Here is a 26,793-nt window from a genome sequence, read left to right on the forward strand (position 1 = left end):
TATGTTCCCAACCTCTTCCGTTGAGATACGGTTAGTATTCTAAGTGCTGGAAAGGGTTCCGGTTAGCGGGTCGGGTCAAAATTGTTGCACCAACATTCCCATTTACACATAGACGTAAGTGCATGGTTGAGCAGTGACCGATCGGCGATCACTTGATCCCCTTTATATTAAAAGAGAAGCATTTTTAAAATTTTCCTTAACAGTAAATTGACAATGTATGATGTGACTTCATGAGAAGCTTTTATTTAAAAAATCGCCTACGTGTCACGCAGAGAATGTTTATCACAAAATTATGCATTTAATGCAAACATTATTTTCCTTAAAAATCTAAACAATTTTCGGAACATTATTTTTTACTCGAGCTTTATTCTTCATGTTTCGAACCATCAAAAATATCACCGGAACAATCTGTTTCGAACCAAACTTGAACTTCTTTCTTCCTCGATCACTTTCGAGTAGAAAATACAATTCGGATAGTCTGTTACGAGTTATCAGCTTCACCTTCAATATAATTATCAATGAGGAGCAACTTGAGTTTCTTGTAGTGATGACCATGGCTGTAACTTCCGAATTCTATTATGAACACATGCGTTTTAAGAAACAATCGAAGAAACTTCGACGTAACAACCAAGGTTTTCTAACGTTACATTCCTTAAAAATCTAAACAATTCTCGGGACTTCATTCGACGTTTGAAGTTATATAACCAAAGGAGGAAAAAAAAGAAATGAAAAACGATTTGTGAAGATGGAGGCATAGTTGAATCTAGAGTGAGAAATGAAAAAAAAAAGAGAAATCACTCAACGTGTGAAAACTGAAATAGTTCGGAATAAAGACAAGAAGGAAACAAAGATGGAGAAGAAGAGAAAGTACACAGTTTGAGATGGACTTTCGAGAGAAGGATCCTGATCAGATATGAGTGTAGGAGATCATTATATGGAGATTCAATCACTACATGACATGTCAGGAAAACCATAGAAACTGACGTTTCCTATGCAAGTATTAGAAGAAGCAGCTCAAATCTAGACTAAGTCAAACCGGAAAATATTATGGCCAATCTGGAGTTCCGGAACAAATAAGAAAGCTTCAGTTCACTTTCAAGATATCTAGAAATTGTTATGTTGCAGAAACTTTGGAGATCATGGGAGGCTTATATGTGTTCTAATCAGACTGAAAATTGGTGTACGTTTAAAGGACACTACATACTCAATTTAACTATTGCATACCCAAAATATTTCACTTTCGTTTAAAATTTTGATATGATTAAAAATATAGAGTTGGACAAAATTTAAATTCAAAATCTGAACCAAATCCAATCTAAAAAAAATAGTGCTGAACTTTAACCAAAATTGGTTTGATATCCGAACGGGTTCAGATTTTGGTATTTAGAGAACCGGAAACGAATCTGATCTGAACCAAAATATTCAGGTGTCCAAGTGTATTCAAACAAGATTTATATACTTAAATATATTAATTATTTTTAAATTTAATATCTAAAAGAATATACAAAATATATAAGATATTTTAAGTTGTTCAAAATACCTGGTAATATATACAAATAAAGTACATGTTTAAAATAACTAAACGATAAATACTTGAAATATCTATTGATTTTTATCCAAATATTTAGGTTAAACCAATTTTATGTTAATTTTAAGTATTTTGGCATATATTATTTAAATTTATATGTTATATATTTTTTATTTTTATAATTTGAGAAATTAAATTTTATATGAACTTTTTTTTAAAACTCAAACTGAACCTACAAAGATCCGAAACGAACTAAACCAAATTCGTAAAGATTCAAACTGAACTGAAACAAACCGAAAAAATGATACCCGAATGATCATATTTAGTCAAATGTAAAAAAGATTATCGATAAAAAAATAAATATCGTTTATAATATTTAAAATACAATCATAGTTAAAAAAAATTACTCCGCGCAAGGCACGGATTATCATCTAGTTTTTATTATTGCTGCAGGTATCATATTTTGTTTGCTTCAGAATAATTTCTTTTTTTATTGCTGCAGGTATCATATTTTGTTTGCTTCAGAATAATTTTTTGAACTGCATATATTACGTACCGCCAATATAATCTTGGTTTAATTATATCGAAAGATCAAACATAAATGCTTAAAATAAAAAAAATAATGCTAAAAATAGTTACATGTTTTCCTTGAACTTTCAAGTTACATGGTCAAAGTTCATAAACAAATAAAAGAATATAGCTAAGCTCATCAACTAGCTACCTTTGGCAGCTCTTACAGAGTTATGATACATACACTTGCTATAGCTCCACCAAAGATCGAGCCAATACACAAATCTACAGTTGTGTTTATTGCATTAAATAACCTTAAGAAAATAAATAAATAAAATAAACAGTATGTATAATAAGTCTAAGGGGGCGGCTCAGCCGTGGCACGTTCCTGAGCCATTTGGATCGTTGGTACAACCGTTTGGACCTGACGGTGGCACCGTACCTCTTTGCAGCAACTGGAGCACGAACTGGATCTTACCATCGGTTCGTAATGGCCTAGCCGCTTCGACTGGTATGGTGGCCAAGAAAATGACCAAGAGTCCGAGCAAAATAACTCCAAATATCAATTGCCTCTTCATCATCATTTTTCTCCTGTTTTTTTCTTTTTATGTGTATTCAAAGTAAAAAATAAAAATATTTTTTTGGTTTGGCAGTAGAAGTTGTTGTATGTCTTTAACTCCTGTTTGCTGTGTATCACATTTAGTTCGATAATGACCTATATATACTGATTCGATTATGTAGTTGGTCGATTCTTAAATTGGTAGCTTTGTGTGACTTTGGGGCTCTTGGTCTTACTTGGATATTCTTGTGGCTTGACTTTTACTAGGAAAGACTTGGTTTTCAAATTTGAACCAAACTTATACGAATTGATCAAACAAGTTAAGACATGACACGCTTATTGCCTTAAAACGCAATGTATATCACAAGTTAGCATGCAAAAAATAGATGATAAGCCATATCACTATACCGGTTACTGTTAAAATTGGATTCCGGTCCAGTTTGTGCTCACTGATTGTTACTCCGGGCAAGTCAAGTAGATGTTAGTTACAGAGCAACCGGTTAAACTTAAGAATGGTGGTTAAATCAATCGGTTATTTTTAAAGAATCGTGTATAAATCAACTATTAATTCTTCTTTTTCTATGTTGGTCAACAAAACTATTGATTCTTATACTTTTTGGTTTTCAAACCCTATTTTAAACGTTTCATGACGTAGATACACATTCGCTTTTGGAGGTCAGGATGACATGTCATCACCTAAACACCAAAACCACTAAGCAAACGAGCTTGGAAATTTTCAAATGTTTCATAATGCGAAAAGTATATTCAAATAGAAAATCTCAGTTCACAGGTTTGATTCAGTCTTAACTCTCAAAGACTCCACCAAATAAACGAAGACATGCACTGGTAGTTACATACGCTCTGCGCATGTAACATTAATACATACTCTGTACATGAATCAGTATGTACCTCTGTGTCTGTCTAGTATATAATCATACAGACCAACCACCTAAGTACAATGCCAGGTTACATAATGTGCAATTAATCATTACGAATGGGCAGAAGAGAGAAGAAACACCCCCCACACCGCTTACCTTTGCACCGTACTTGTCTTTTAATTCCAAGTTCCCACCAGTGTGATCATAATGGCGATGTGTATTCAATATATACGTTAGGTTTCGACCATTCTTCTTTAAGGCATTCATAACAGGTGCAGCTTCAGAAGGGTCAACCACACCAACCGTACCAGTATCCTCGTCGTGTAATATATAAGCGTAGTTGTCCGCAAGACATGGCACCTGCAAGGATAACGAAAGCAAAAGTTAGATAAAAAGCAAGAAAAAGTATCAAACAAGACACAAACCAGTTCAATATGCAGTGAGGAAGATATATTGGGGACACTGCAGAATCTTGACACGTGAGGAGATCTTCCAGGAGCATCGGACAAAGTCTTGAGAGGCGAAGAGAACAACTTCATCACACCAGAGACAAAACCTTTTCTGAGGCTAAGTTGGCTCACGCATGGCTGACTTGTTAGCTTCTGATATAAACAGAGAAAACAGAGTTTTTAATCAACAAGAAAATTGGCAGCAAAAGGTCTAAGCTATTAGAAAATCATCAAACAAAGCAGAAATAGCTTTCTGAAACTATAATCATGATACTGAGAGACAGACTACAGGAACTATCCAACACGGTTTTAAAGAGGAAACAGAAATACAAACGATTATCAAAAAAAAAAACAGAAATACAAACCCTTGGGTATGATATTTTTTAGATCATTTTCTATCATATTCTGGTTTTTCTTTAATTTTAAAATAGGGTTTAAAATAAATATTTCCTTAATTCTGTCCCGTTTTCTATTTTTATAGTAGAGCAAAATAGGTTTATTTAATAAAATAATGTATTTACTTTTTGTTCATCATTTCATTGTCACTCCAAAAAAAAGTTGAGTAAAATTCAATTGTATTATGAAGTTATTATATTTGAAGAAAAAAGTAAAGTTATACATTGGAAATGAGCTCTACCAGTTATTTTTTTGTCATCTAAAATACAGAGCATGATTAAATCAAACGATGTTTCTTTGACATATGATTATATGATTGTGTAAGTTACCTAAGAACTATTTGAACTATATAATAATTCTTTTACTACACATTCATATAGTTTTGGGTAACTTTTTTTATTTGCTAAAAGTTTTTGGGTAACTTACACAATCATATAGTTTCTTCCTTGAACTTTCCAGTTCCGTACACCGATAAACACGCACAAGCACACATGAAGTTTGCCGGCTTAACATTTTAAAGACCTAAAGCAAAGTCCTGAGCCAAGATCGCATTGGCGTTCTAGTCGCTGTTAGAGAGGTCTGGTCTAGTGGTCAGGTGGGTGATTATGCTATCATTGAGGTAACATGTTCACCAGCCAATGGAGTTGGCTTAGTGTTACAATTCAGTTTTAGCATGTAGCTCTCATTCAACCTGCAGATTTTAAATGAAAGATCAACTAACTAAATTAGTTCTTTTTACGCATATTTTCAAACAAGAAAAATAATAATTGATCTAGTTGCTTGCAGCTTAGCTCTTCATGAAATGAGTATATATTCATAAATGAAAACTTTGACGTAATAAATTTAGTAATTTCATATATCGTATACGCGTCCATTGACATATAACATAGTTTATGTTTTTCATTACACAGTTTACATTAAACATAACGTACCCCACACGCTTGAATCAAATGTTGAACACCATTATTCCTTTTTGTAGCTAATAGTATTACACTAGATGATAACCCGCGCCATAGATGATAACCCGCGCCATGCGCGGAGTAAGTTTTTTAAAATATGTTGTATTGAAATATTACAATTAGAATGCATCTTATTATCAAGACTTTTTTTTACATTTGATTTGGGGTGGACATTCGGATACCATTTGGTTCAGTTTGGTTTGGTTCGGTCCAGTTATGTTTCGATTTTTTGTGAGTTCGATCCGGTTCGGATCTGCGGGTTCGGTTTGGATTTGGACTCAGATAACTCATTTTATTTTTAAAAAATAAAATTCGTATATACTTTAAATTTCTCAAAATATAAAAAAAAAAAAAAATTATTTATAACATATAAATGTGTATAATGCAAGCTAAAATACTTAAACTTAACATAAAATTTGGTTAGCTTCAATATTCGGATAAGAAATCAATAGATATTTGAATTATTGGTATTTTGAATATCATTTAACTATTTTAATCATGTATTTTTAACTATTTGTAAATATTTTCAAGTATTTTGGACAACTTAATAACATTTTATATATTTTTATATTCTTTTAGATATTAAATTCTAAAAATAATTAATATATTTAAGTATATAAATCTGGTTTCGATATATTCGATATCCGAAATATTTCGTTTCGGATCAGGTTCCGTTCTAAAAAATATCATCTTAATAACATCTTACAATTTTTGGTAATTTATAGACGTTTTAAAAAATTCAAAATATAACATATATGAAAAATCTATTTTTTTAAAATATGTTTAAGTGATTTTTCTTGATAATATTAATTAAAATAAAATGTAGAGGATACAAATTTTTTTATCAAATATTTTTGATTTGTAATCATTAATTATCATATATACGTTAATCATATTAGGTAATTTCGTAGCTTTTATTTAAAGAAATTAACTTACGTAGTTTTTATTTAAGGAAAGAATTTAAGACTACTAATTAATATGATAATTAGTTTGATAAAAAGTATAATATATATTTATATGGACCAACATATTTTTTTAAGAATTTCTGAGAATCATCCTAGTGACACGTGGCTACAGAACATGTTGTAATGTTCCAGGATTAATATATAGGAGATATAGTGAAAGTCAAAGATCGTGTATTACATGAGATAGTGAAGAGAAAAACTCAGAGTGAAGCCATGAGGTGTTAACCAAAAACACTCTCTATATGTAAGTGTCACTATCGAATTACAATAAAATCCCATGCAAACTAAATAGCCGTCCAACAAAAGTTACGTTCCCATACGTAAAAGAAGTGATCAGTTTTTGTCACTTTGGACTAATAATAGTTAAAGAATAGGAAAAAAGATGAAGACACATGCTATGTTAGTTGACATTTTCGTTGTTTCCTTAGACATCAAGCACGTTTAAGCCATTAGGACGTTCCCAACCTCCCCCGTTGAGATACGGTTCGTATTGTAGGTGCTGGAAAGGGGTCCGGTTAGCAGGTTGGGTCGAAATTGTTGCACCAACATTCCCATGTACACGTAGACATAGGTGCCATGGTTGACGATCACTTGATTATTTTTTGTAGCTGGTATCATATTTTGTTTGTTTCACCTACCGATAATTTCATGAACTGCAAATATTACCGCCAATATAATCTTGGTTTAATTGTATCAAAATATCATACAGAAATGCTTAAGATTAATGAAAATAAAAATAAAAATAATAAGTGGCATGTTTTCTTTGAACTTTTAAGTTACATGGTCAAAGTTCATAAACAAATAAAAGAATAGTAATCTCATCAACGAGCTAGCTTTGGCTGCTCTTACAGAGTTAATGAATACATACACTTGCTATAGCTCCACCAAAGATCGAGCCGATAAACAAAATTATAGTTGTGCTTATTGCATTGATTAATAATAACCTTAAGAAAATAAATAAATAAAACTAAATAACCAGTATGTATAATCAGACTAGCGCTACGGCTCAGCCGTGGCACGTTCCCGAGCTTTTTGGATCGTTGGTACAACCGTTTGGACCTGACGGTGGCACTGTACCTCTTTGCAGCAACTGGAGCACGAACTGGATCTTACCATCGGTTCGTAACGGCCTAGCCGCTTCGACTGGTGTGGTGGCCAAGAAAATCGCCAAGAGCCCGAGAAAAATCACTATTAGTATCAATTGCCTCTTCATCATCATTTCTCTCCTGTTTTTTTTTTGTGTATTCAAAGTAAAAAATAAAAAGATTTTTTGGTTTGGCAGTAAAAGTTGTTGTATGTCTTTAATTCCTGTTTGCTGTGTATCACATTTAGTTCGACAATGACCTATATATAAGGATTCGACTAAGTTGTTGGTCGATTGTTAAATTGTTAGCTTTGTGTGACTTTGGGGCTCTTGGTCTTACTTGGATATTCTTGTGGCTTGACTTTTACTAGGAAAGACTTCGTTTTCAAATTTGAACCAAACTTATACGAATTGATCAAACAAGTTAAGAGATGACACGCTTATTGCCTTAGAACGCAGTGTATATCACAAGTAAGCATGCAAAAAATAGGTGATAAGCCAAATCACTATACCGGTTACTGTTAAAAATGGATTCCGGTCCAGTTTGTGCTCATTGATTGTTACTCCGGGCGAGTCTAGTAGATGTTAGTTACAGAGCAACCGGTTAAACTTAAGAATTGTGGTTAAATCAATCGGTTATTTTAAAGAATCGTGTATAAATCAACTATTAATTCTTCTTTTTCTATGTTGGTCAACTAAACTTGTTTCTTATACTTTTTTTTTGGTTTTCAAACCCTATTTTAAACGTTTCATGACGTAGATACACATTCGCTTTTGGAGGTCAGGATGACATGTCATCACCTAAAAACCAAAACCACTAAGCAAACGAGCTTGGAAATTTTCAAATGTCTCATAATGCGAAAAGTATATTCAAATAGAAAACCTCAGTTCACAGGTTTGATTCAGTCTTAACTCTCAAAGACTCCACCAAATAAACGATGGCATGCACTGGTAGTTACATAAGCACTGCGCATGTAACATTAATACATACTCTGTACATGAATCAGTATGTACCTCTGTGTCTGTCTAGTATATAATCATACAGACCAAATCCAGAAATTTCACGGCAGTTCTTAACTCACAAACACATTGCGAAATAAAAAGAGCAATTACTAAAATATTCAGTTTGCCTCCGAAAAAACGAAAAATACGATCAAATACCAAACTCAAACCAAAATTAATTAAATAACAAGTTCAAAGCTTTAGTATCTTAATAACCAAAACACAATCCAACCCGAACTAAAAAATTTAATATCCAAGTAAAAGTTACTTACTTAATTATATTAAACTATTTTAAAATCTATTATCTAAAAGTTATTCAATTTTTTTCAAAAAAAAAATCGAAATTGCCCAAAATAACTACCTAAAAATATATACAAATATCCAAAAAGTAATTATCCAAAATAAGTAAAACATAATCAAAACACCGTCAACAAAGGGCTTTGACTTTGTGTTACGCGGTAAACATATATCTGACTTTTCTCGCAGTGGCGATCTTTACGGTCAATGCTTCCGGTGAACAGAACCTGAACCAAACCAAAACGCTACAGCACATAAGCCGAGTTCGATTATCCCAGGTTCACTCAAGCACAGCCCACCCAACAGTATATGTACACTAAAAAACTCTCTCCCCTGAACATCTGGTGTAGATAGGTTCCAATGAGTAGCTTTTAGTGAACTCTTAATATACACCCTCAGATTCCAGTACGTATCCAGCTAATCCTATCTGTTCATATACCTCATCCAGCAACAAGTAAACCTCATCTGAAGCAGAGTGAGATTTATCAGCTGCAGCAAACATATGAACTCGTTTATCTAACTCGATCCAACTTGTCCCTGGACATATCTTTTCTATACCCAACTCTCTCATCCTTCCTCTCACCTCTGCAACATCTCTCCACCTGTTTTCTCCTGCGTACATGCTAACTAAAAGTGAATAGTACCCACTATTCCTTGGCTCCAAAACCATCAGTTTCTTAAACGCTATCTCAGCTATCTCTAAGTTCTTGTGAAGCCTGCACCCATCAAGCAACGCCCCCCAGATAACCGCGTTTGGTTCAAGCTCCATACTTCCAATCAACTCTAGAGCCTCTTGAATCAACCCGGCTTTGCTGAATAAAGCAACCATGCATCCGTAATGTTCAATATTAGAGACAATGGAGTACTCATCACTCATGCTACGGTATACCTTCTGGCCTTCTTCTACAAGACCCGCGTGAGTACACGCAGTCAAAACACTCACGAAAGTGACTGCGTTAGGTTTGACCGACTCCATCTCCATCTTGCCAAGCATTCTCAATGCTTCTCGTGCATAACCATGAGCTGCTAACCCTTCAATGATCGAGTTCCAACAAAAGAGATTCTTTTTAGGTAAATTAAAGAACACAAGAAGCGCTCGATTCAAGCTACCGCATTTGGAGTACATATCCACCAGTGCAGAACCAATGTAGACATCAAGAACAAACCCTTTCACCACCGTGTACATATGAACCTCCTTGCCTATATCCAGCACGCCGAGATGCGCACAAGCTGAGATAACAGTTGACATAGTCACTTCATCAGGAACATTCCCTTCCTCCCTCATTTTGTAGAACACTGAGATCGCCTCTCTGTACCTCTTGTTACACGAGTAGCCTTTGATCATACTCGTCCATGTGATTATATCCTTCACAGCCATCTGATCAAACAAAGACTCAGCTGCTTCCACATCCCCTAGTTTCATATACCCATCAATCAAACAGTTCCACGTGGCACCATTCTTCTCCACCATTCGGTTAGCTAAAGCATTCGCAGAGTCCATATCAAAAACACGGACATAAGCAGCAACCATCGTAGTCCAGGTGAAATCATCTCTCTCAGGCATTTCATCGAACACCTTCCGCGCTTCGTTAATTCTACCAAACGAAGAGTAAAACACGATCAGAGTCGTCTGAATCTGAACATGGAAGCAGAACCCAAACTTCCAGATGTGCGAGTGGACCGATTCGCCAACCCTACGATCGAAAAGAGACGCCTTTACGAGGGAAGAGTACGTGTAGCTCGACGGAGAAACAGAGTCTCTGAGCATACGGACGTAGAACTCGAGAGATCGGATCGGGTGTGGGGAAGCGAGGAAGCCTTTGATCAGCGCGTTGTAAACGAAGACGTTGGGTTCCTGCATCTGGGTCACGGAGGAGAGGGCGAGGTCGAGGCGGTTGAAGGAGGTGCAGGCTGTGATGAATTGGTTCATAAAGAAACAGTCTTGGTTTTGGCTGGTTTTGACCATGGCGGCTAGAGCGGAGTCCAGGAGCTTGGGGGATGTGCATTGCTTGATTAGCTGTAGAATCGGAAGGTTTTCGAGAAGTGAAGTTGAGCAACGTCGGAGGGTTGAGACGGTGGTCAGAGCATTCATATAAGAATTTTAAGGTTGTCGGTAAAGATGACAAACTTTTGTAAACCTTACTTCAGTTTATTGTGAAGTCATTGTGCTCGTGCCTACTTACTTCACAGTTTTGTGGGTATCTGTTAATTATAAAGCCTTTGGGTTTAGCGAGAGAGTCCTTCATGTGAATTACTTTGTTGTTTCGGCCCACCCATTTTTTATATATGCAACTAAAAATAAATACTTTAAGCAAAGCTACAGATTGGTTGCTCAAAGAAATAAGCAAGCTATAGATCTATCAGTAACTGACTAATTTAGGTGGAATTTGATGTATAACCATAGCAGAGAAAGAATTAAAAATATAGCAATGTCTTGAAAAATATGTCATTTTGTCACACAATTAGACATTGCAGTATTTTATGGTGTGACTGTGTGTATACAACACACTACAACTAAATATTATTCTATTAATAACGTTAAGGGAAAATTCCATAAAAATACCCGAACTAAATTTCGTTAAGCTTTTTAATACCCAAACTTTTTTACTACCCAGTTTAATACCCCAACTAATTATTATGTTCATTTTAATACCCAAACTTTTAACTAGGCCTGGGATTTCGGTTTTCCGAAACCGAACCGAACCGAATTTTCGGTTTTCGGTTAACCGGAATTTTTAAAACTAATTCCGAAGAAAACCGAAATTGAATTCGGTTCGGTTCGGTTCGGAAGTCGGTTATTTTCGGTTATGAATTTATTTCCGAAATTATCCGAATTTTATATTATTTACCAAAATTTTCGTTTATACTCGGTTATTTTCGGGTATTTCGGTTATCTTCGGTTTTCAATATAATTTTGATTTTTCGGATATGCCTTCTTATTCAACAAAACCAACATATATATTGTTGATTCTTTCTTAATCATCGAAAAAAATCCCACTTTCTAAATTTATAAATCTATGACTCATATCCTATAATGTCCAACAAATCATAATGTCCAACAAATCACAAAGTGACCAAACAAAACAATAGAAAACTAAAGGTCACAATTACGCTTGAACTCCACCAACCTGCAACATATTAAACTCAGAAAATCAGTGGAAAAACAGAACAAAAACAATACACAAAAAGCAGTCGAGACAAGTGAGCATATTACCTCTAATTCTAATGATGAGATTCTCCTGAAATTTGCATTTTCTCAACACAATGAAAAAGAAACTCGAACTTTTTTTCTACCAACATCGTTTGCTCCTAATTCAATGCAATATCCAAGTAAGGCATCATTGTTTTACTCTGATAATAAGATGGCAAAATCAAGTTAGAGAAAGAGAGAGTATGGACAGACAAACACAAGACACTCGACTAAACCTTCGAACTGAACCCACCCTAAACGCCTAATCCAAATCGATTCGGACAAAAAATCTCAAATCCATCCGAACTCATATTCAATCCAAGTTAAACACTAAAAACACTCTCACACTGATAATCAACCCATCATTCAAGTCAGATCATAAACTCCTAACTGATTTCGACAGAAACCTTAACTCACAAATCAATTACAAACTCAAAAAAATACACAGAACTAGAGAAGAGGGTGAAGAACCTACCTCGTGCTCGGAAAGATGTGAGAATCAAACGAAGAAGACGATGTTGTTAGGGTTGAGAATCCGAGAAGCAGCGGCTAGAGTTTGAGGAAGCCAAAGAGAAACTGATTAGGTTTTAGGTTTAAGAGATATATATAGGTAGGTTAAATTTCGGTTAACCGATCGGATACCATGAACCGAACCGAACCGAGGCACTAACCGAACTTTTTTTAAACACCTTCCGATCGGTTTACTCTTGATAACCGAACAAGAACCGAATTTCATAATGTTCGGTCCGGTTCGGACCATTCGGTTCGGGTCAGAATCCCAGGCCTACTTTTAACACTACCCACTTTAATACTCAAACTTTATTTATTTCAATAAAAATATTAATAAGTTTCAAACAAAATTTTAAAAAATCTCTAAAATTTACAAAACAAACTCAAAAAATTCTAAATTTTTTTGGTGTTTGAAAAATAAAAGTAACTAAATAGTGTAAAATATTAAATTTTGTAATAAAATTTCTAAGTTTTAAATATTGTATTTAGTTTGTTTTTTTGAAATACAAAACGAAATTTATCTTTATCATTAAAATTCATTTATTTTTGAAAAAAAACAAAATTCCCCATGGTTTATCTACCTTCTTCCCTAAATCTTAAAATAAAATTAGAATTTTTAATATTTGTTTCTTAGATTTTTGAGATTTTTTAAAATTTGTTTGAAACTTATTAATATTTTTATTAAAATAAATAAAGTTTGGGTACTAAAGTAGGTATAATGTTAAAATTTGGGTATTAAAATGAACATAATAATTAATTGGGGTATTAAATTAGGTAATGAAAAATTTGGGTATTAAAAAGCTTAACAAAATTTAGTTCGGGTATTTTTATGGAATTTTCCCTAACGTTAATATAGAATATAGATTATTTCAAACATAAATGTAATATATTTGATTTTTTTAGTAATATTTATTTGTATGGTTCAATGTAGTTTGAGCAGTGGACAATATTTATTCATGGAACATATTTTTAGTGTAAAATTTATTATGTGAAAGAACACATTTATCTGATATATTATAAAAATTAAAAAATCAAATATAAAATTATATATTTGATGACTATATATATATATATATATATATATATGAAAAAAGAGTAAGGACAGAGAAAAAAGGAAAATGAAGACTATGAAGAGAAAGTGGAGGACGAGTATAAAGAAAAAGATGGAGAGAGAGAGAGAGAGAGATTCTATATTTGGTAATATATATATATATAGAGAGAGATAGGGATGGAAATAGAGATGGAGGAATGAGAGATTAGATTGTATAGTTACAATTCTAGTTTACATTTTGTATATAGAATACAACAAAATTTTATTATAACTATACATATTCAATTTTATAAATATATGTTAGTTTTACAAAATAATGAAATTGCAAAATTAACCTGAGACGACTTACAAGTTAGTCGTCTAGAAAAAACAAAATATTATTCTTTTTAATTTTCTACTGGACGACTAACTTATAAGTCGTCCAGGAAAAGTCAAATTTCTAACATATTCCGGTCAAATGCAAAACTAACCCGTTTTTTCTAAATAAATAACTTGTAAGTCGTTTCGATTTTTTTTTTCCAAACAAATTAAAAGTCAAATACAAAACTAACGTCTACATAACTTGTTTAGCACAATTTCACAATTTCAACTAGTGAGATAACTTGTTTAGCACACATAAGTCTTCTCCAAACATCCAGAATCTCAAACAAAAGTTACCCACCAAGAATCGCAACTTTCAATGGCTATATGAACCATAAAAAAATTAGAATTAAAATTTTGGGATTTTTTGAATGAATATGAAGAGAAAGTGAAAGAGGTGTTGTTTTTAGTTAATAAAAATTGAAAAAGAATAAGTGTAAATCGATTTGAGGTGCACTAAGAGTTTCAAATTAGTTGTTTATGGTGATTGATGTATTGATGGCAGTGACAATCTTGTAAATAAATGAAAATGATGAGGTTGACAGAGTAAAATTTTCATTTAAAAAAAAAAAATTAATGGTATTTTTGTAAATAATGTGAACTTGCGGGGTGAATAGGACAAATGAAAAATAAAATAAAAACATAGGTTAGTTTTGTGGTTGACTTTGAATAAAAAAATCTTGATAAGGATAAAAAAACCTAATTAAGGAGCAACTTTTTTCTACTATAATTTATAAAATAAGTGTTTAAATGTCTTTAATTTTTTTTTATTTTTAAGAATGATAAACTCTCATCTCTTATGTCGAATTTTCTCTATACTCCAAATATTATATTTTCTAGAAAATGACTTCATGTTTTGAGTCAATTTTGTAAAAACCCTTTAAAATAATAGGTTTATAATTGTAAAGATTCAATACAAATTGAAGGTTTCAAAGTTGCCAGGTGTCACAAAATGCCCTGAGAAAAAAAACTCAATTCATAGTATTAGATTCGTATAAATAATTTTAAACTTATAAAATTAATTAAAAAGAAAAGCTGAAAACGAGGAAGAACAAAATAATAATTAATATATTAATATCATAGCTTAGCTGACGTTATGGTTATTACTTAGTTTTGTACTTTCTTATGGTTGTGTGGCCAAATTTCTCTTTAAAAATCATTTAGTGATATAGTTACTTTCTAATTTAATATTATTTTCATGAAAATATCATATGAGTTTTCTGACTAATTAGTTACAAATATTCAGTTAGACGACAAAAAGGTAGTTACAAATATATAAAAATAATTGCTAAATTTTCTTTCTCTTTACTTATGTTTTTATTTAGTAGATTATGTTATGATCTGGCGTATCATCCCATCTTTTAACATAGTTAGTTGTTTTACAAATATATCACACTAGTTTCTTTTAAAAAGCCACCATCACCATGTTATTGTTTTGTCTTGTGTCTCATTGGAACAATAGGGGAGGAACCGTAGCTCTTTGAAAGTATATCTAGTTGACTAATATTAAATCCTAATATTAAAAATTATATTGCTACTTGCCTAATTTTGATGCACAATTTAGATATATTAGTTAATCAGTTGAATTTTTTATATGTTAAACCAGATAGTCATTAGATAAATATGACGTTGCTGATATGCTGTACAACTTATAATCAGGTATATCTCTCTAGAAAATTTATCTGCCTTCTCTCTAAACCTTCTCCGACGTGCTTAGAGTTTTCCGGCCGACGGGTGGGCTCTCTCAGCCACCGTCGGTCCGGCCTTAGTTTTCTTTTTTTTGTTTGTATTTGTACTCTGCGAGGGAGAGAGAGCGTCGTCTCGTTCTAACTCTGTTCTCTGCTTTCGACTCCGGGATGGAGAGAATCCACTAGCTCCGTCGCCGGCTTATGACTCTAGGGGATGGAGGCTTTTACAGCTCTGCGTCGCCGGCTTAGCTAGGTATCAATCGTGTTTGGGTGGTTTTGATTCGGTGTTTGGGTCCGAGGTGATTCGTGGGTGTGTGTGGAGTTAGTTCTTGTCTTCCGATGATGATGATTCAAATCGCTTGGATGAGATCTCGACAGACGATGACGCTCTCCGATGTCGATGCTCTGGGGATGAAGACAGAGTTGGTACTTTTGGGTTTCAATCCCGTGTGGGTGATGTGGTGATCCGGCGGAGATATCGGCTGGGCCGATGAATGCTCGCCGTGGAAAAAATCTCTGTTGTAGAGATTGGAAAGAAACGCTTGATTCCGACTTTGATGCCGGTCAGTTTCCGGCGAACTGTTACGAGTCGGTGACGGTGATGGGTTTGGTGACGCGTGGTAGCCTCGTTGTTGAGATTGTTACACGTGTTGTCGTTGTTTGCTTATACCGACATGTGTTTAGTCGGTTTTTTGGGCTTCCTTATGTCTGGTGGGTTTTCGGTCTTAGGTTTGTGTTCGGTTGGACCTTCGGGCTTTGTATCTTTACAGGTTTGGGCTTTGGCCTGTTAATAAATACTTTTTAGATGGCAAAAAAAAAAGATAAATATGACGTTGCTGGATTCATTTGATACGGACATAATCATGTATCCCACCCCAAATATTTATTGCCACCAGCGTCTAAGAGCAACTCCATTGAGAGTTTTAATCTAAAACTCTCACATTTTCCCACAAAAAAAAACATTAAAATAACTGTGGGGCCCACAGAAAATATAAACCTGTCTCACATAATTCCTTCCCGCTGAATCTGTCTCTTAACTGTTCCGCGGGCCCCACGCCACGTGGCGGCCCGCGATTGGTTCGATTTTTTTTTTTTTTTAAAAGTCAAACGAAAAAAAAAGAAAAAATTAAAAAATTATTTTTTGGGTCTTGGAATTCGTGCCCTCCATGTATTGCTAATGGAGATGCTCTAACGATGCTGGCATGTTGCATATATATATATTGTTGTTTATCATTGCATAGTTTCCACTTATTTCATAATATATAAATGGGGTAAATAAAAATAAGAAACAAGCTTTCAATTTTCCGCGTGGCTGGCGACTAAATCATGTCCAGATTATTAGACACGTGATGGAATTGGAGGTGCATGCACTTTCTTGCGTTCCAAATGAGAAATACAAGTCGAGCATGAAAAGAAGATTCTATATTTTTGTCAAGTAAAGGCTTTTATCAGGAAGAAATTACAATACATTATTTATAAACTCCAAAAATGTATTGCTATAACATGCATGTAACTATACTGTTGGAATAGAGAAAATGATAACTTCACATAAACTCGCAATGCTTTTATTTCATACAACTACTTCTCTTCAAATTAGATATACAGAAAGAAAAAATCAACTTTGATGGTGTAGATTTTTGGAACATACATACATAGGTTTATCGAAATTATAGTATTGCTTAAAAAAAGTTATAGTATTGCTATAACCTGCATGTTGCCAAATCTAATAGAAAAATCTTAACCGGCTGTTTACCAGCTAGTTTTGATGAAACTAACTCTAACAAATACATATTTCCAAATTATCATTTTATTGGGTAGTAGTTTAGGTATATTTAGCTTAGAGTTCTTAAAATGTACTTGTTCAATTTCTATTTAAAGTATCTCTAACTCACCTTTATATTTGACTTTATAATAACGTTTAGCAAAAGTACTCTAATCCATCTCTATTTATTTTTCTAAAATAAAAATTATTATCTTTTTTCTATTTATAAAGAAGGAAATAGAAATTTTCTATATTTTATTGTATATTTGGAAATTGCTAATACAGAAAAATATATTGGAATATATTTCATTTTGTTAGCAAAAAAAACTAATCTTTATTTTAGAGGAAGAAATAACAAAATACATTGGAATGGTTTAAGAGAGCTGAAATATGCATGTTTGTCCAGGAGCACAAGAAAATTTTATGCTTCCAAAATTTATAAGAACATGCAAAAAAAAAAAAGATAAGAACATGCAAAAAAAGAGTTAAGAACATGCATGTATTGGTGTTATAAATCACACATCAATAGAAAAATCTTAAATGGCTATCAAACTCGAATAAACTAAAAGAGTATTTTAATTAAGAAGATGATTTCGGTTAACAAATCAAGAAAGCAACAAAAAACATCAATAGTTTCAAAATACCACAACTTGAGCCATTATTCTAGAGGTCATCTATCATGTTTTCTTCAGCAACTTGAGCCATTATTCTAGATTATTGAAACCAACTACTAGGTTTGCTGGAATTTAATAATTTTCCAATCAAACAATTTACTCTCTTTTCATTATAGTTATTTAATGAGTAGGGACAAGTAAATAGCACTGCATGTCCGGGTTTTCTTGGTCGTGAGGAAAAAAAGTGCCTGACCTACAATCTAATATTTACCAATTCTACCTTCTACGCCAGTACATTAGCATGCAGGCCCGGACAAAAAGAGAAACTACAAAGATTACAAAAAAACAAATAAATTCAAAGAGAAAGAGTGTTCATGCACCGGTCTCTCTTGTTGTATTCTCAAGTTGTGATTTAAGCCAATAATATTTCAATGGCCCACCACTATAGTCTATAGGCTAATGCCTCCCACTCAATTGATTCTATTTTAATACCTAAATACATAACAAATTTATTGGTCTCGTATATCCTCTGAAACTATTCGTAACTACCTTCTTAAGAAGTTGACCGCTTTGATCAAAAAAAAAAAAAAAAAAAAAAGAAGTTGACCGCAAAATTATCTTCTAAGCTTTTTCTTGTTTTTATGAGTATCACATAATCAGTTCTCAAAATGCTGATTAATCCATGGAATGACTGAATTCGAATATACCTTCTTACAAAGTTTTATGATTGGCTTCTATAAACTATTGGACCGAAACTCCATACCAAGAACCATAAATTGTTTGATAATAAACAGTTTTAACTCATATCAGAGCTGCATACTTGTATTAAGAACCCATACTCGTGATATTTGTTGGAAAGTTTTGACGGTGAATTCGTGGGAAATTACTTTCCAGAATAATCTATTAAGCCCATGATAGAAAGGAACCACCAGTGTTTGTTTCAACTACAGACAACTATCAAGATTAATCTTATTAAATGTTTAAAACCATTTGAAGTGAAGAAATATCAACAATTTAACGAAATATCGCTTTCGTAGTTTAATAATTATTATCTTAAATACATTGTTCACAAAAATATTTAAAAATATATTATTAATAAATTATTTTTTTCTTTTTTTATTAATAAAATCTCATCTGTGGCCAGAAAAGAATTGTCTCAAGGTACAGTTACTTGCTGAGAGCTATTCTGTTTGGGTTATTTTAGATAGTTCTCCACCTCATATGCATCTTGGTCGATTTTTAGAAACCGCGTTTTCTTAAAAAAAAATACAGTTATAAGAATTTGTTTGCTGAAGAAAACGATCAAACTATGGCCGTTCATTGATGAACAGACAACCGTTTTTTAACAAAAATCAGTACGTATACAACAAAAAAAAACTGTGAGCATAGCTCCAACAGGATATTTAAACTTTTTCGTGATAATGATATGACATTGTGTCAAGGGGTATGCACTTGGACATTGTAGTCAAAATCGAGTAATTAAGCCTTATTATATTTTTCCAAGAATTGTGATTCCATCATTTTATTAACTTGTTAAACAAGAGCTCAGTAAATTTTTTGTTATCCATTTCATATCCAATTAATACCTTAGGTTTGGAGGTTTGCATGCATATATGATACGTAACGGACACAAACATCTAGGTATCCAAAATAGAGAATTAGCACAACAAAAACTTAAATAATACAATATAGTATGTATTATTACAAAAAAAAACTTCAAGACAGTGAATCAAGTTTCATTTAGGCCTGGGCATAAAATCTGGAACCCGAAATCCGAACCGAACCCGAACCGAAAAACCCGATCCGTTATCCGATCCGAAATGTAAAAATACCCGAACGGGTTTTGTAGGGTGGTATAAAAAAATCCGAACCCGAAGTGTTATTAACCGAACCCGAACGGATAACCCGAAAAATCCGAAACTAATAGTTAATATAAATATTTTTAAAAATATATATATAAGTATTTTAGTTATTAAATTTAATATTTGTGGTAATATGATATATAATAATAAATATTAACAATATTAAAAATGTTTTAAGTACACAATTAGTTATAAATAAGTAATTTATAATTTGTTCATTGGAAGAACAAGTCTACTCTTTATGATATAATGTATATTATTTATAAATAATATTTGTTTTCATGCTTAATTTAACAATATTTTATTGTTATTTTAGTAATTTTATGTGTGATAGATTAGTTTTTATTAATTTAGTTGTTTTTCTTTATATTTTTCTTTAAGTTTTTGTTTTTTAGTTTGGTTATATCTGAACCGAACCGATATAATCCGAACCCGAATGATATATGGTTACTTTATGGGTTTTAGGACGCAATATAATTTTTAACCGAACCCGAAGTGTTATTATCCGAACCCAATTCGTACTAATAAAATATTACTATGGGATTTAAGAGCGTAAACCCGAAAATCCGATCCGAACGCCAACAGGTACCCGAACACCCATGCCTAATTTCATTTACCAAAAATTTTAAAGCTGTAGTGTAACTGGATTGTAATATTTTAGAATGAAATGATGTGGAATGATTGATTCCATTAATTCAACATATTTTTTTACCATTTGTAATGAATAGAATGAAATGGCCATTCCACCAATTCCAAAAATAATTAAAAAAAAATACAAAGAAAATCATTTCAAAACAAATTTTCATGAATAAATGGAATGAATTCCATCCCATTTTCTACAGTATTTCATTCATATCATTCTAATTCCTTTCATTCCATTAATTCTATTTTAATTTACCAGTTGCAGCCTAAAAGTTCCATTTACCAAAAATGTTGCGCATATGTATGGGATATCTAAAACCCTGAGCATTTCTATGTAACCTATAAAATAAATGTTGCAAACTGCTAAGTCAAATGAAGATAAACAAAAGCTATTATATTATATCAGATTGATTGCTTTAATTTCGAAAAATGCGAGATTAATTCATCCTTGATATCCATGTTACACTCCAGAAATTCTCAAATAATCTAACAGTAGAGTTGTCGCTGAGTGGTCCAATGATTATTTTTTGCGCTTCGAAATCGAACCTTCTCATCTACTGTCAATTTATCGAGTTTCAAGTTGCAGCCAAGCGACCCCGCATCAGTCTAATCAGTCGTCTCTTCTGATTATATGGGGGTATTGTCATCTATATTGAAAGTCAGAAGTTTCTTTTTCATATTTAAGAAATTTATACTATTCTAATTACCTGACAACTACTATGATATGATCTTAAAAAAACTCATTATATAATTAAAACTCTGCAATTAACGTAATACTGGTCATCCTACTATTCTTCTTTAAAACTCTGGTTTGTTATTTTATCACAAATTATGAAAAATATTATATAAACAATTTTACAACTGACATTTTTTTATTTTATAAGGATTCACAGTTGATTATATTACTCTAAACTGTCTTATAAAGATCCATTTCCGATGGTTCTACTTACATCATATTTGCATTATTCACCTTTTTGTAACTCTGAAATTCAGACTTTATTGTGCAAATATATTAATGAACTTCAATCAAACCAATAGACTAAGAGAACTTCCATTATTATACTAGGAATCCAAATCCTAGTTTTGTACGTAATTCCCGTTGATTTTAATGGTTTAAGTTCGAACTCGTAACTTTGTTGTTTTAAAACAAAAATAAGGAATTCAAAAAAAAAAAAAACAAGGAATCAATTAGTACACAACTCAATTACTGATACTGAGCTTGACCATTCTTTTTACGTTGTGTGTTTTGTTTACTGCAATGTTTGTACAGTGACTAAAAGTTTACTAATTCATATGTAAATAATGCATGGAGAGTACATGTATGGACGCTTAATGATGTGATAAAAGGGACAAGTCATAACAAGTGTCGAAAATTGCAGCAATAATAGTGGGAAAAAAAAGTGTCAGCCAATAACAAGTGTCGAAAATTTGCCTCTATACTTTTCTACCAGCAATAATAGTGAAAATAGAAGCTTTGGCCTTCTATACATTATACTAACGCTCCAATTATAGAGGCGGCGGCGATGAATATCTCAGCCAATACAACTTCTTCACCTCGTAACGGAACAAAACATAGTCAATTTCGTGAAGCGATTACTATTATGTGGCAGTCAATCTTTATACCCCGACAAGACTACCCTCCTACAAAACAGTTTGACCCAAATATACCTCCTTTCGTAATTATTAATTTTTTTATAATAATTTTTATTAATTTTTTAAACTAAAACTAGCAAAATCTTTAAACTAAAAATAGCAAAATCTTTTATTAGTTTGTAATACTTTTTTTGCTAAAATTTAGTTTGTAATACTCTAGCTCTTGGAATGAAAAATTATTATAGTTATATATATCTGATAATGATCAAAATATGACAGTACTTCTCTTAAGTTACAAAAAAAAATGACAGTACATTTCTTTTATATACCATTCGTCGAATGTTTTAAGTTGTTTTACCGTATATAATTTCTGGCACACAGTGAAAAACATTCGAAACATGTGAAAACATGTGAAAACATGATAATAATAAACTAATATTATAAGTTAATAATTAACTTGCATGGAGACGTTGAAACATTGATTCTTCTCAGCTTTTTGTCGCATGTTTGACCCATTTAGCCGCATATTTGAATCACTATTGTCAGTAAAACAAATCTTGCAAATTAAACTTGTTAAGTTTTTTTTTGTAAAACAAACTTGTTAAGTTTTGTGATGTAACATATATATTGTTACTTTTATTAAAAACACACACATATATATATACATCGTTACTTTATTAAAAACAGACACACATATATACTGTTACTTTTTTTAAAAACACATACACATATATATATATTGACATATTGTTGTATGCATGTGCTAAATACACGATTTAGCATACAACGTAGCGGTTTGATGTTAGGTTATATTAATAGTTTCACATTCTTTTTCTAATATATAGTTTCACATTCTGATCAATCACAACTGATGTTTCTTATTATGTCTCGTATTCTCATCTCATCCTAATAAGAAAGATCAATAACGCCAACGTGGCAAATATTGCCATGTCAACAAATGGGTGACCTCATGTATTTTGTCGGAAACACGCCGCCGTACGTCATTCCCTCGAACTTGGTCTTGTCCCACGTGGAACAATGCACCCACCTCTGTGTTATCGTATTAGAGATAGATCCTCGATTACGTATTACCTTCTTTTTTGGTTTCTTACTCAATTATATTATCTTTTTGCATGGCCCCATTTTCTGTTTTTTTTTAATAAATGGTTATTAAGTTTTTGTAGGCAGCCTCGTTATCAGTTGGACCCGATGGTATAAAATATATATTAAACTATTATAATATTATATAATGCACTCTAATTCAAATTAATATCTAACCAGTTCCACATCTCGTGTATATATATGCCATATATTTCTCAAATGTATAATCACTTGTTAAAGAGAACCGATAAGAAAAGAAAAAAGACTGGAGATGGAGTATCAAACTAGCTTCTTCTACGAAAACCAAAGTCAAGAGTTCTCACCGGAGAACTCTTGTTCAACAAACTCATGGAGCTCACAAGAATCATTCTTGTGGGAAGAAAGTTTCTTACATGATCAATCCTTCCTCTCATTTAGCCCTTCCTATGATGACTTCTTCACATTTGAATCATCACTCATCAAAGAAGAAGTAGAAGACACCGTGGTGGCTGAGGAGGAGGAGAGGTCATACAGAGGAGTGAGGAAGAGGCCATGGGGTAAATACGCAGCCGAGATAAGAGACTCAACGAGGAAAGGTATAAGAGTGTGGCTCGGGACGTTCGACACTGCGGAAGAGGCGGCTCTTGCTTATGATCAGGCAGCTTTCGCTTTGAAAGGTGACCTTGCGGTACTCAACTTCCCCGTAGATGTTGTTAAGGAGTCTCTCCAAAAGATGGAGAATGTTAATCTCAACGGAGGAGAGTCTCCGGTGATAGCTTTGAAGAGAAAACATTCCATGAGAAACCGACCCAGAGGAAAGAAGAAGTCTTCTCCTTCTTCATCTTCCTCTTCTTCTTCATCTTCAAGAAGTAGTATACAAAGTCTTGCTACGAAGCAAGAAGGTACTACAACCCTTGTAGTTTTTGAAGATTTGGGTGCTGAGTACTTAGAAGAGCTTATGAGATCATGTTCATAATCATATCTACTTTAACAATAATATGAGATTTGAGTGACCTTTATTTTTATAATAGTTTTATTGTTGTCGGATTTTGGAAGGGCTGTGATGGGGATGTTGGAAGTGTATAGACAGTGGTCTACTGTTGCGTTATTGTTGGAAAGCATGTATTATGAATTATCTAGTACTAAGTAAATCACTATACCTTAATGCTTATTTTCTTAATATATTTATTTGTATTTCTTTGCTAATCCAAGTTGATCTTATCTTTTAAATATCCCAGAAAAAGTTGTTAAAAGGAAACCCAAATCCAGCATAAAGATTGCTTTAATTTGTATTCTAATCACAAAGTCAAAGCTTGAAGAAAAACATATTATTTCTAATTCACTCATGCATATGATTAAAGGATTCATGTTTGATTGTCTGTAAACAGAAAATGGAATATATTTATCAAAGAATTGATCACAAAGCTTCCTGTTGAAAAACAAGCTGTGTTGCTCGGCTGCTAAGTGCTGGAGTCTGGAGATAAGCTCAAGTTGGTCAAGGACTTTGGAATCGATAGTAAAATAATTTGATTCATTTTTCTTGAACAAGCTTGATAGTAACTTGGTTTCCTAGGAGTAGTTCATCAACCTCCGTGACATGTGATGTTAAAACCCAAAAAAGCTCAAGCTATGAGTAGTAACATAAATAGAAACATTACTAATGATTATTAATTATCACTGTTGAATTAATTAGTAGAACACACATTCATCACTGGAGTAGCTTCCATGTATTTTCCCCAATACTTCCATAAACACATTGAATGCGAAGATTAGGCATTTCATTTCTGGTAGTATCTGCTATGCCAAAAATGCTCATATACCATACTTAGTATTATTCATCTATTTTTGTTGTCTAATAAAGGGTTAGAATTGAAACTTTAATTACAAACCTTGGTGTTGAACAGGAAGCTGTAGTGATCTCCTATCTGAAGCTAAAGAGATAGTAAACAAAAACATACAAGCAACAAAGGTTTAGTTCTTGAAGTTTATTACTTGAAGAAGAAGTTAGGTCTATATAAGTAACTAAACCTTGGTGGGATTTGGAATTAGGTTCTTTAATTAAGTCACCAAAACGGTCTTTAATTAAGTCACAAGTTCTTGGTAACTATTGTCCCATTTGTTAGACTGTGGCGCATATGCTGGATCTTGAAAGTTTTGATGCATTTAACTCTGGAGTTGGTGATCAAAACTAGTAGCAGCACTGATGTGAAGCTGCGGTGGCTAGGGCCTAGGGAACAGTCTTGTGGGCTGAGGTGGAACTCAGAGAGATCTTCGAGGTTGCAGTTGCTGTTGTGCTGCCGGTAACCGTTATCGAGGGTGGTGGCTACGCCGGAGAGAAACTGCCTTCCACCGTGAAACACCGAGGCCTATATAGAGATAAAAGAACATTTTACTGGGACTCCATCTAATATAAAAACTCCCTATATTGAAAAACATATTTTAACGTGGTATATATATGAAAATATTGAAAAATACGTACTACTTAAATTTATAATATTTTTTCTTCATTTTGGTTATATTTATAGGATTTTGTTTTGAACTGTTTCGAATACTATACAAATATGTAGGGGTTGGCGTTCATCTACCCATTCGGATTCGGTTCGGATCTATTCAGGTTTTAGATTTTCGGGGTTAAAAATTTCAGTGCCCCACAACTATCAATAGTATAGTGGGGTTGAAAGACGAGAGTGCCCGCCCTTTTCTTTCAAGTGAGCCACTTTTTTTTCCCGAACGCAGTCCGGGATCACCGTGGCCGTGTATATATATACAAATATCTTCGATGCTGTCATTTCGAAATGTCCGCTTCAACCCCGAGGAACGCCTCCCAAAAAAGCAAAGTTGGCTTGACGAGCGCAGATGTGAGGAAGCGGGAGCAATAAAACCAAAAATCTCTTTCTTGTGTACTTACAGCCTCTACGAGAATCAAGTGAATGGGGCCGGTGCATGGCGAACGGAACGATTCATCAAGCCATTTCTCGCCTCAACCCCCTAAATAGGAAGAAGGGTACTTTTCAAATAGGGGTAATTGCTCCGCACCTGACTGTGATAGCCCTCTCGAGGAACGCCTTATTGGAGCTTTGTAACTAGTGGCCGGTTTCCCGTAGCGTCGGCGTTTTCCCAGTGCGTGGGGCCCCAACGAGGAAGGTGTTAGTGGTTTATCATTGGGTCAATAATGCTAATCCCTCTTTTTTTGTGCTACTTCTACTCCTAGGGCATGAAAAAGATAAGAAAAGGCGAAGCGTTCTCTTGGTTTCCCAACCTGTTGCTTCTAGAGGCTGCCCTCTCTCGGCTGGATGTTGGTCCAGCCTACTACGAGGATCACGTATCCAACAACCCAACCTATAAAAAGGACATAAAAACCCCTTGTATAGGTTGGAGCTATGAAGCTTTCCTTATTATCAGAGAAAGGGGAAAGGGCTTTTTCAGCTGGTGCGCAGGAGCGCACTTCCGTTTTCCCTTTACTAGTAGGGTGGGGGTCCCGTGGTTCCTATGCCGCCGCGTTTCCCGGTGCTTTTCTTTTAGTGCTTCGACCCGAAGCGATAGCTTCTAGCTAGTTCAGTGGATAAGATGGCTGTGCTCCAGCTCACTCAAGAATGGAACGGCAGTGGTCCGCCGGCAAGCTCGTTCTGATCTTGGACGCAGTACATTGGAATCCTGAAGCACCACCACGAACGCTACCGCGCGTTCGCCTGCGGCGCGGTAAGGCACCACCCTGTTGTGCCAGCAGCCAACTCCGGCGTGTCAGCTTAGTTATCCTCATCAAGCCACTTACTTGATGTCAAGCTTCCCAACTGGTAGACGGTTCCTTTTCCAT

The 26,793-nt window shown here is 33.6% G+C and overlaps 5 protein-coding genes and 1 long non-coding RNA gene across 6 annotated transcripts; 1 reads left to right on the forward strand and 5 right to left on the reverse strand.

Annotated features, from left to right (window-relative positions):
- Positions 1 to 2,081: 2,081 nt before the first annotated feature.
- Positions 2,082 to 2,709, reverse strand: LOC108860961 (uncharacterized). Its single transcript, XM_018634794.2, has one exon. The coding sequence runs from the start codon at positions 2,620 to 2,622 to the stop codon at positions 2,410 to 2,412; it is 213 nt and encodes a 70-aa protein (XP_018490296.1). The 5' UTR covers positions 2,623 to 2,709; the 3' UTR covers positions 2,082 to 2,409.
- A 643-nt stretch (positions 2,710 to 3,352) lies between these two features.
- LOC108858520 (probable hydroxyacylglutathione hydrolase 2, chloroplastic) lies at positions 3,353 to 4,343 on the reverse strand. The gene is made up of 3 exons (XM_018632437.2): positions 4,290 to 4,343; positions 3,901 to 4,077; positions 3,353 to 3,835 (listed from the first exon to the last, which is right to left on the reverse strand). Exons 2-3 carry the CDS (start codon positions 4,012 to 4,014, stop codon positions 3,530 to 3,532), a joined length of 420 nt encoding a protein of 139 aa, XP_018487939.1. The 5' UTR covers positions 4,015 to 4,077; positions 4,290 to 4,343; the 3' UTR covers positions 3,353 to 3,529.
- A 2,586-nt stretch (positions 4,344 to 6,929) lies between these two features.
- Positions 6,930 to 7,545, reverse strand: LOC108860754 (uncharacterized). The gene has a single exon (XM_018634605.2). It carries the CDS (start codon positions 7,461 to 7,463, stop codon positions 7,251 to 7,253), a length of 213 nt encoding a protein of 70 aa, XP_018490107.1. The 5' UTR covers positions 7,464 to 7,545; the 3' UTR covers positions 6,930 to 7,250.
- A 1,086-nt stretch (positions 7,546 to 8,631) lies between these two features.
- LOC108857622 (pentatricopeptide repeat-containing protein At1g06143) lies at positions 8,632 to 10,795 on the reverse strand. Its single transcript, XM_018631623.2, has one exon. The coding sequence runs from the start codon at positions 10,717 to 10,719 to the stop codon at positions 9,010 to 9,012; it is 1,710 nt and encodes a 569-aa protein (XP_018487125.1). The 5' UTR covers positions 10,720 to 10,795; the 3' UTR covers positions 8,632 to 9,009.
- Positions 10,796 to 11,625: 830 nt separating this feature from the next.
- Positions 11,626 to 12,399, reverse strand: LOC108860535 (uncharacterized). Its single transcript, XR_001950706.2, has 3 exons — positions 12,293 to 12,399; positions 11,842 to 11,978; positions 11,626 to 11,755 (listed from the first exon to the last, which is right to left on the reverse strand). It is a non-coding gene; the product is annotated as an uncharacterized LOC108860535 (long non-coding RNA).
- A 10,812-nt stretch (positions 12,400 to 23,211) lies between these two features.
- Positions 23,212 to 24,144, forward strand: LOC108859711 (ethylene-responsive transcription factor ERF094). The gene has a single exon (XM_018633617.2). It carries the CDS (start codon positions 23,272 to 23,274, stop codon positions 23,953 to 23,955), a length of 684 nt encoding a protein of 227 aa, XP_018489119.1. The 5' UTR covers positions 23,212 to 23,271; the 3' UTR covers positions 23,956 to 24,144.
- The last annotated feature ends 2,649 nt before the right edge of the window (positions 24,145 to 26,793 follow it).

The sequence above is a fragment of the Raphanus sativus genome, chromosome 5, assembly GCF_000801105.2.
Source record: "Raphanus sativus cultivar WK10039 chromosome 5, ASM80110v3, whole genome shotgun sequence".
Lineage (NCBI taxonomy): Eukaryota > Viridiplantae > Streptophyta > Magnoliopsida > Brassicales > Brassicaceae > Raphanus > Raphanus sativus.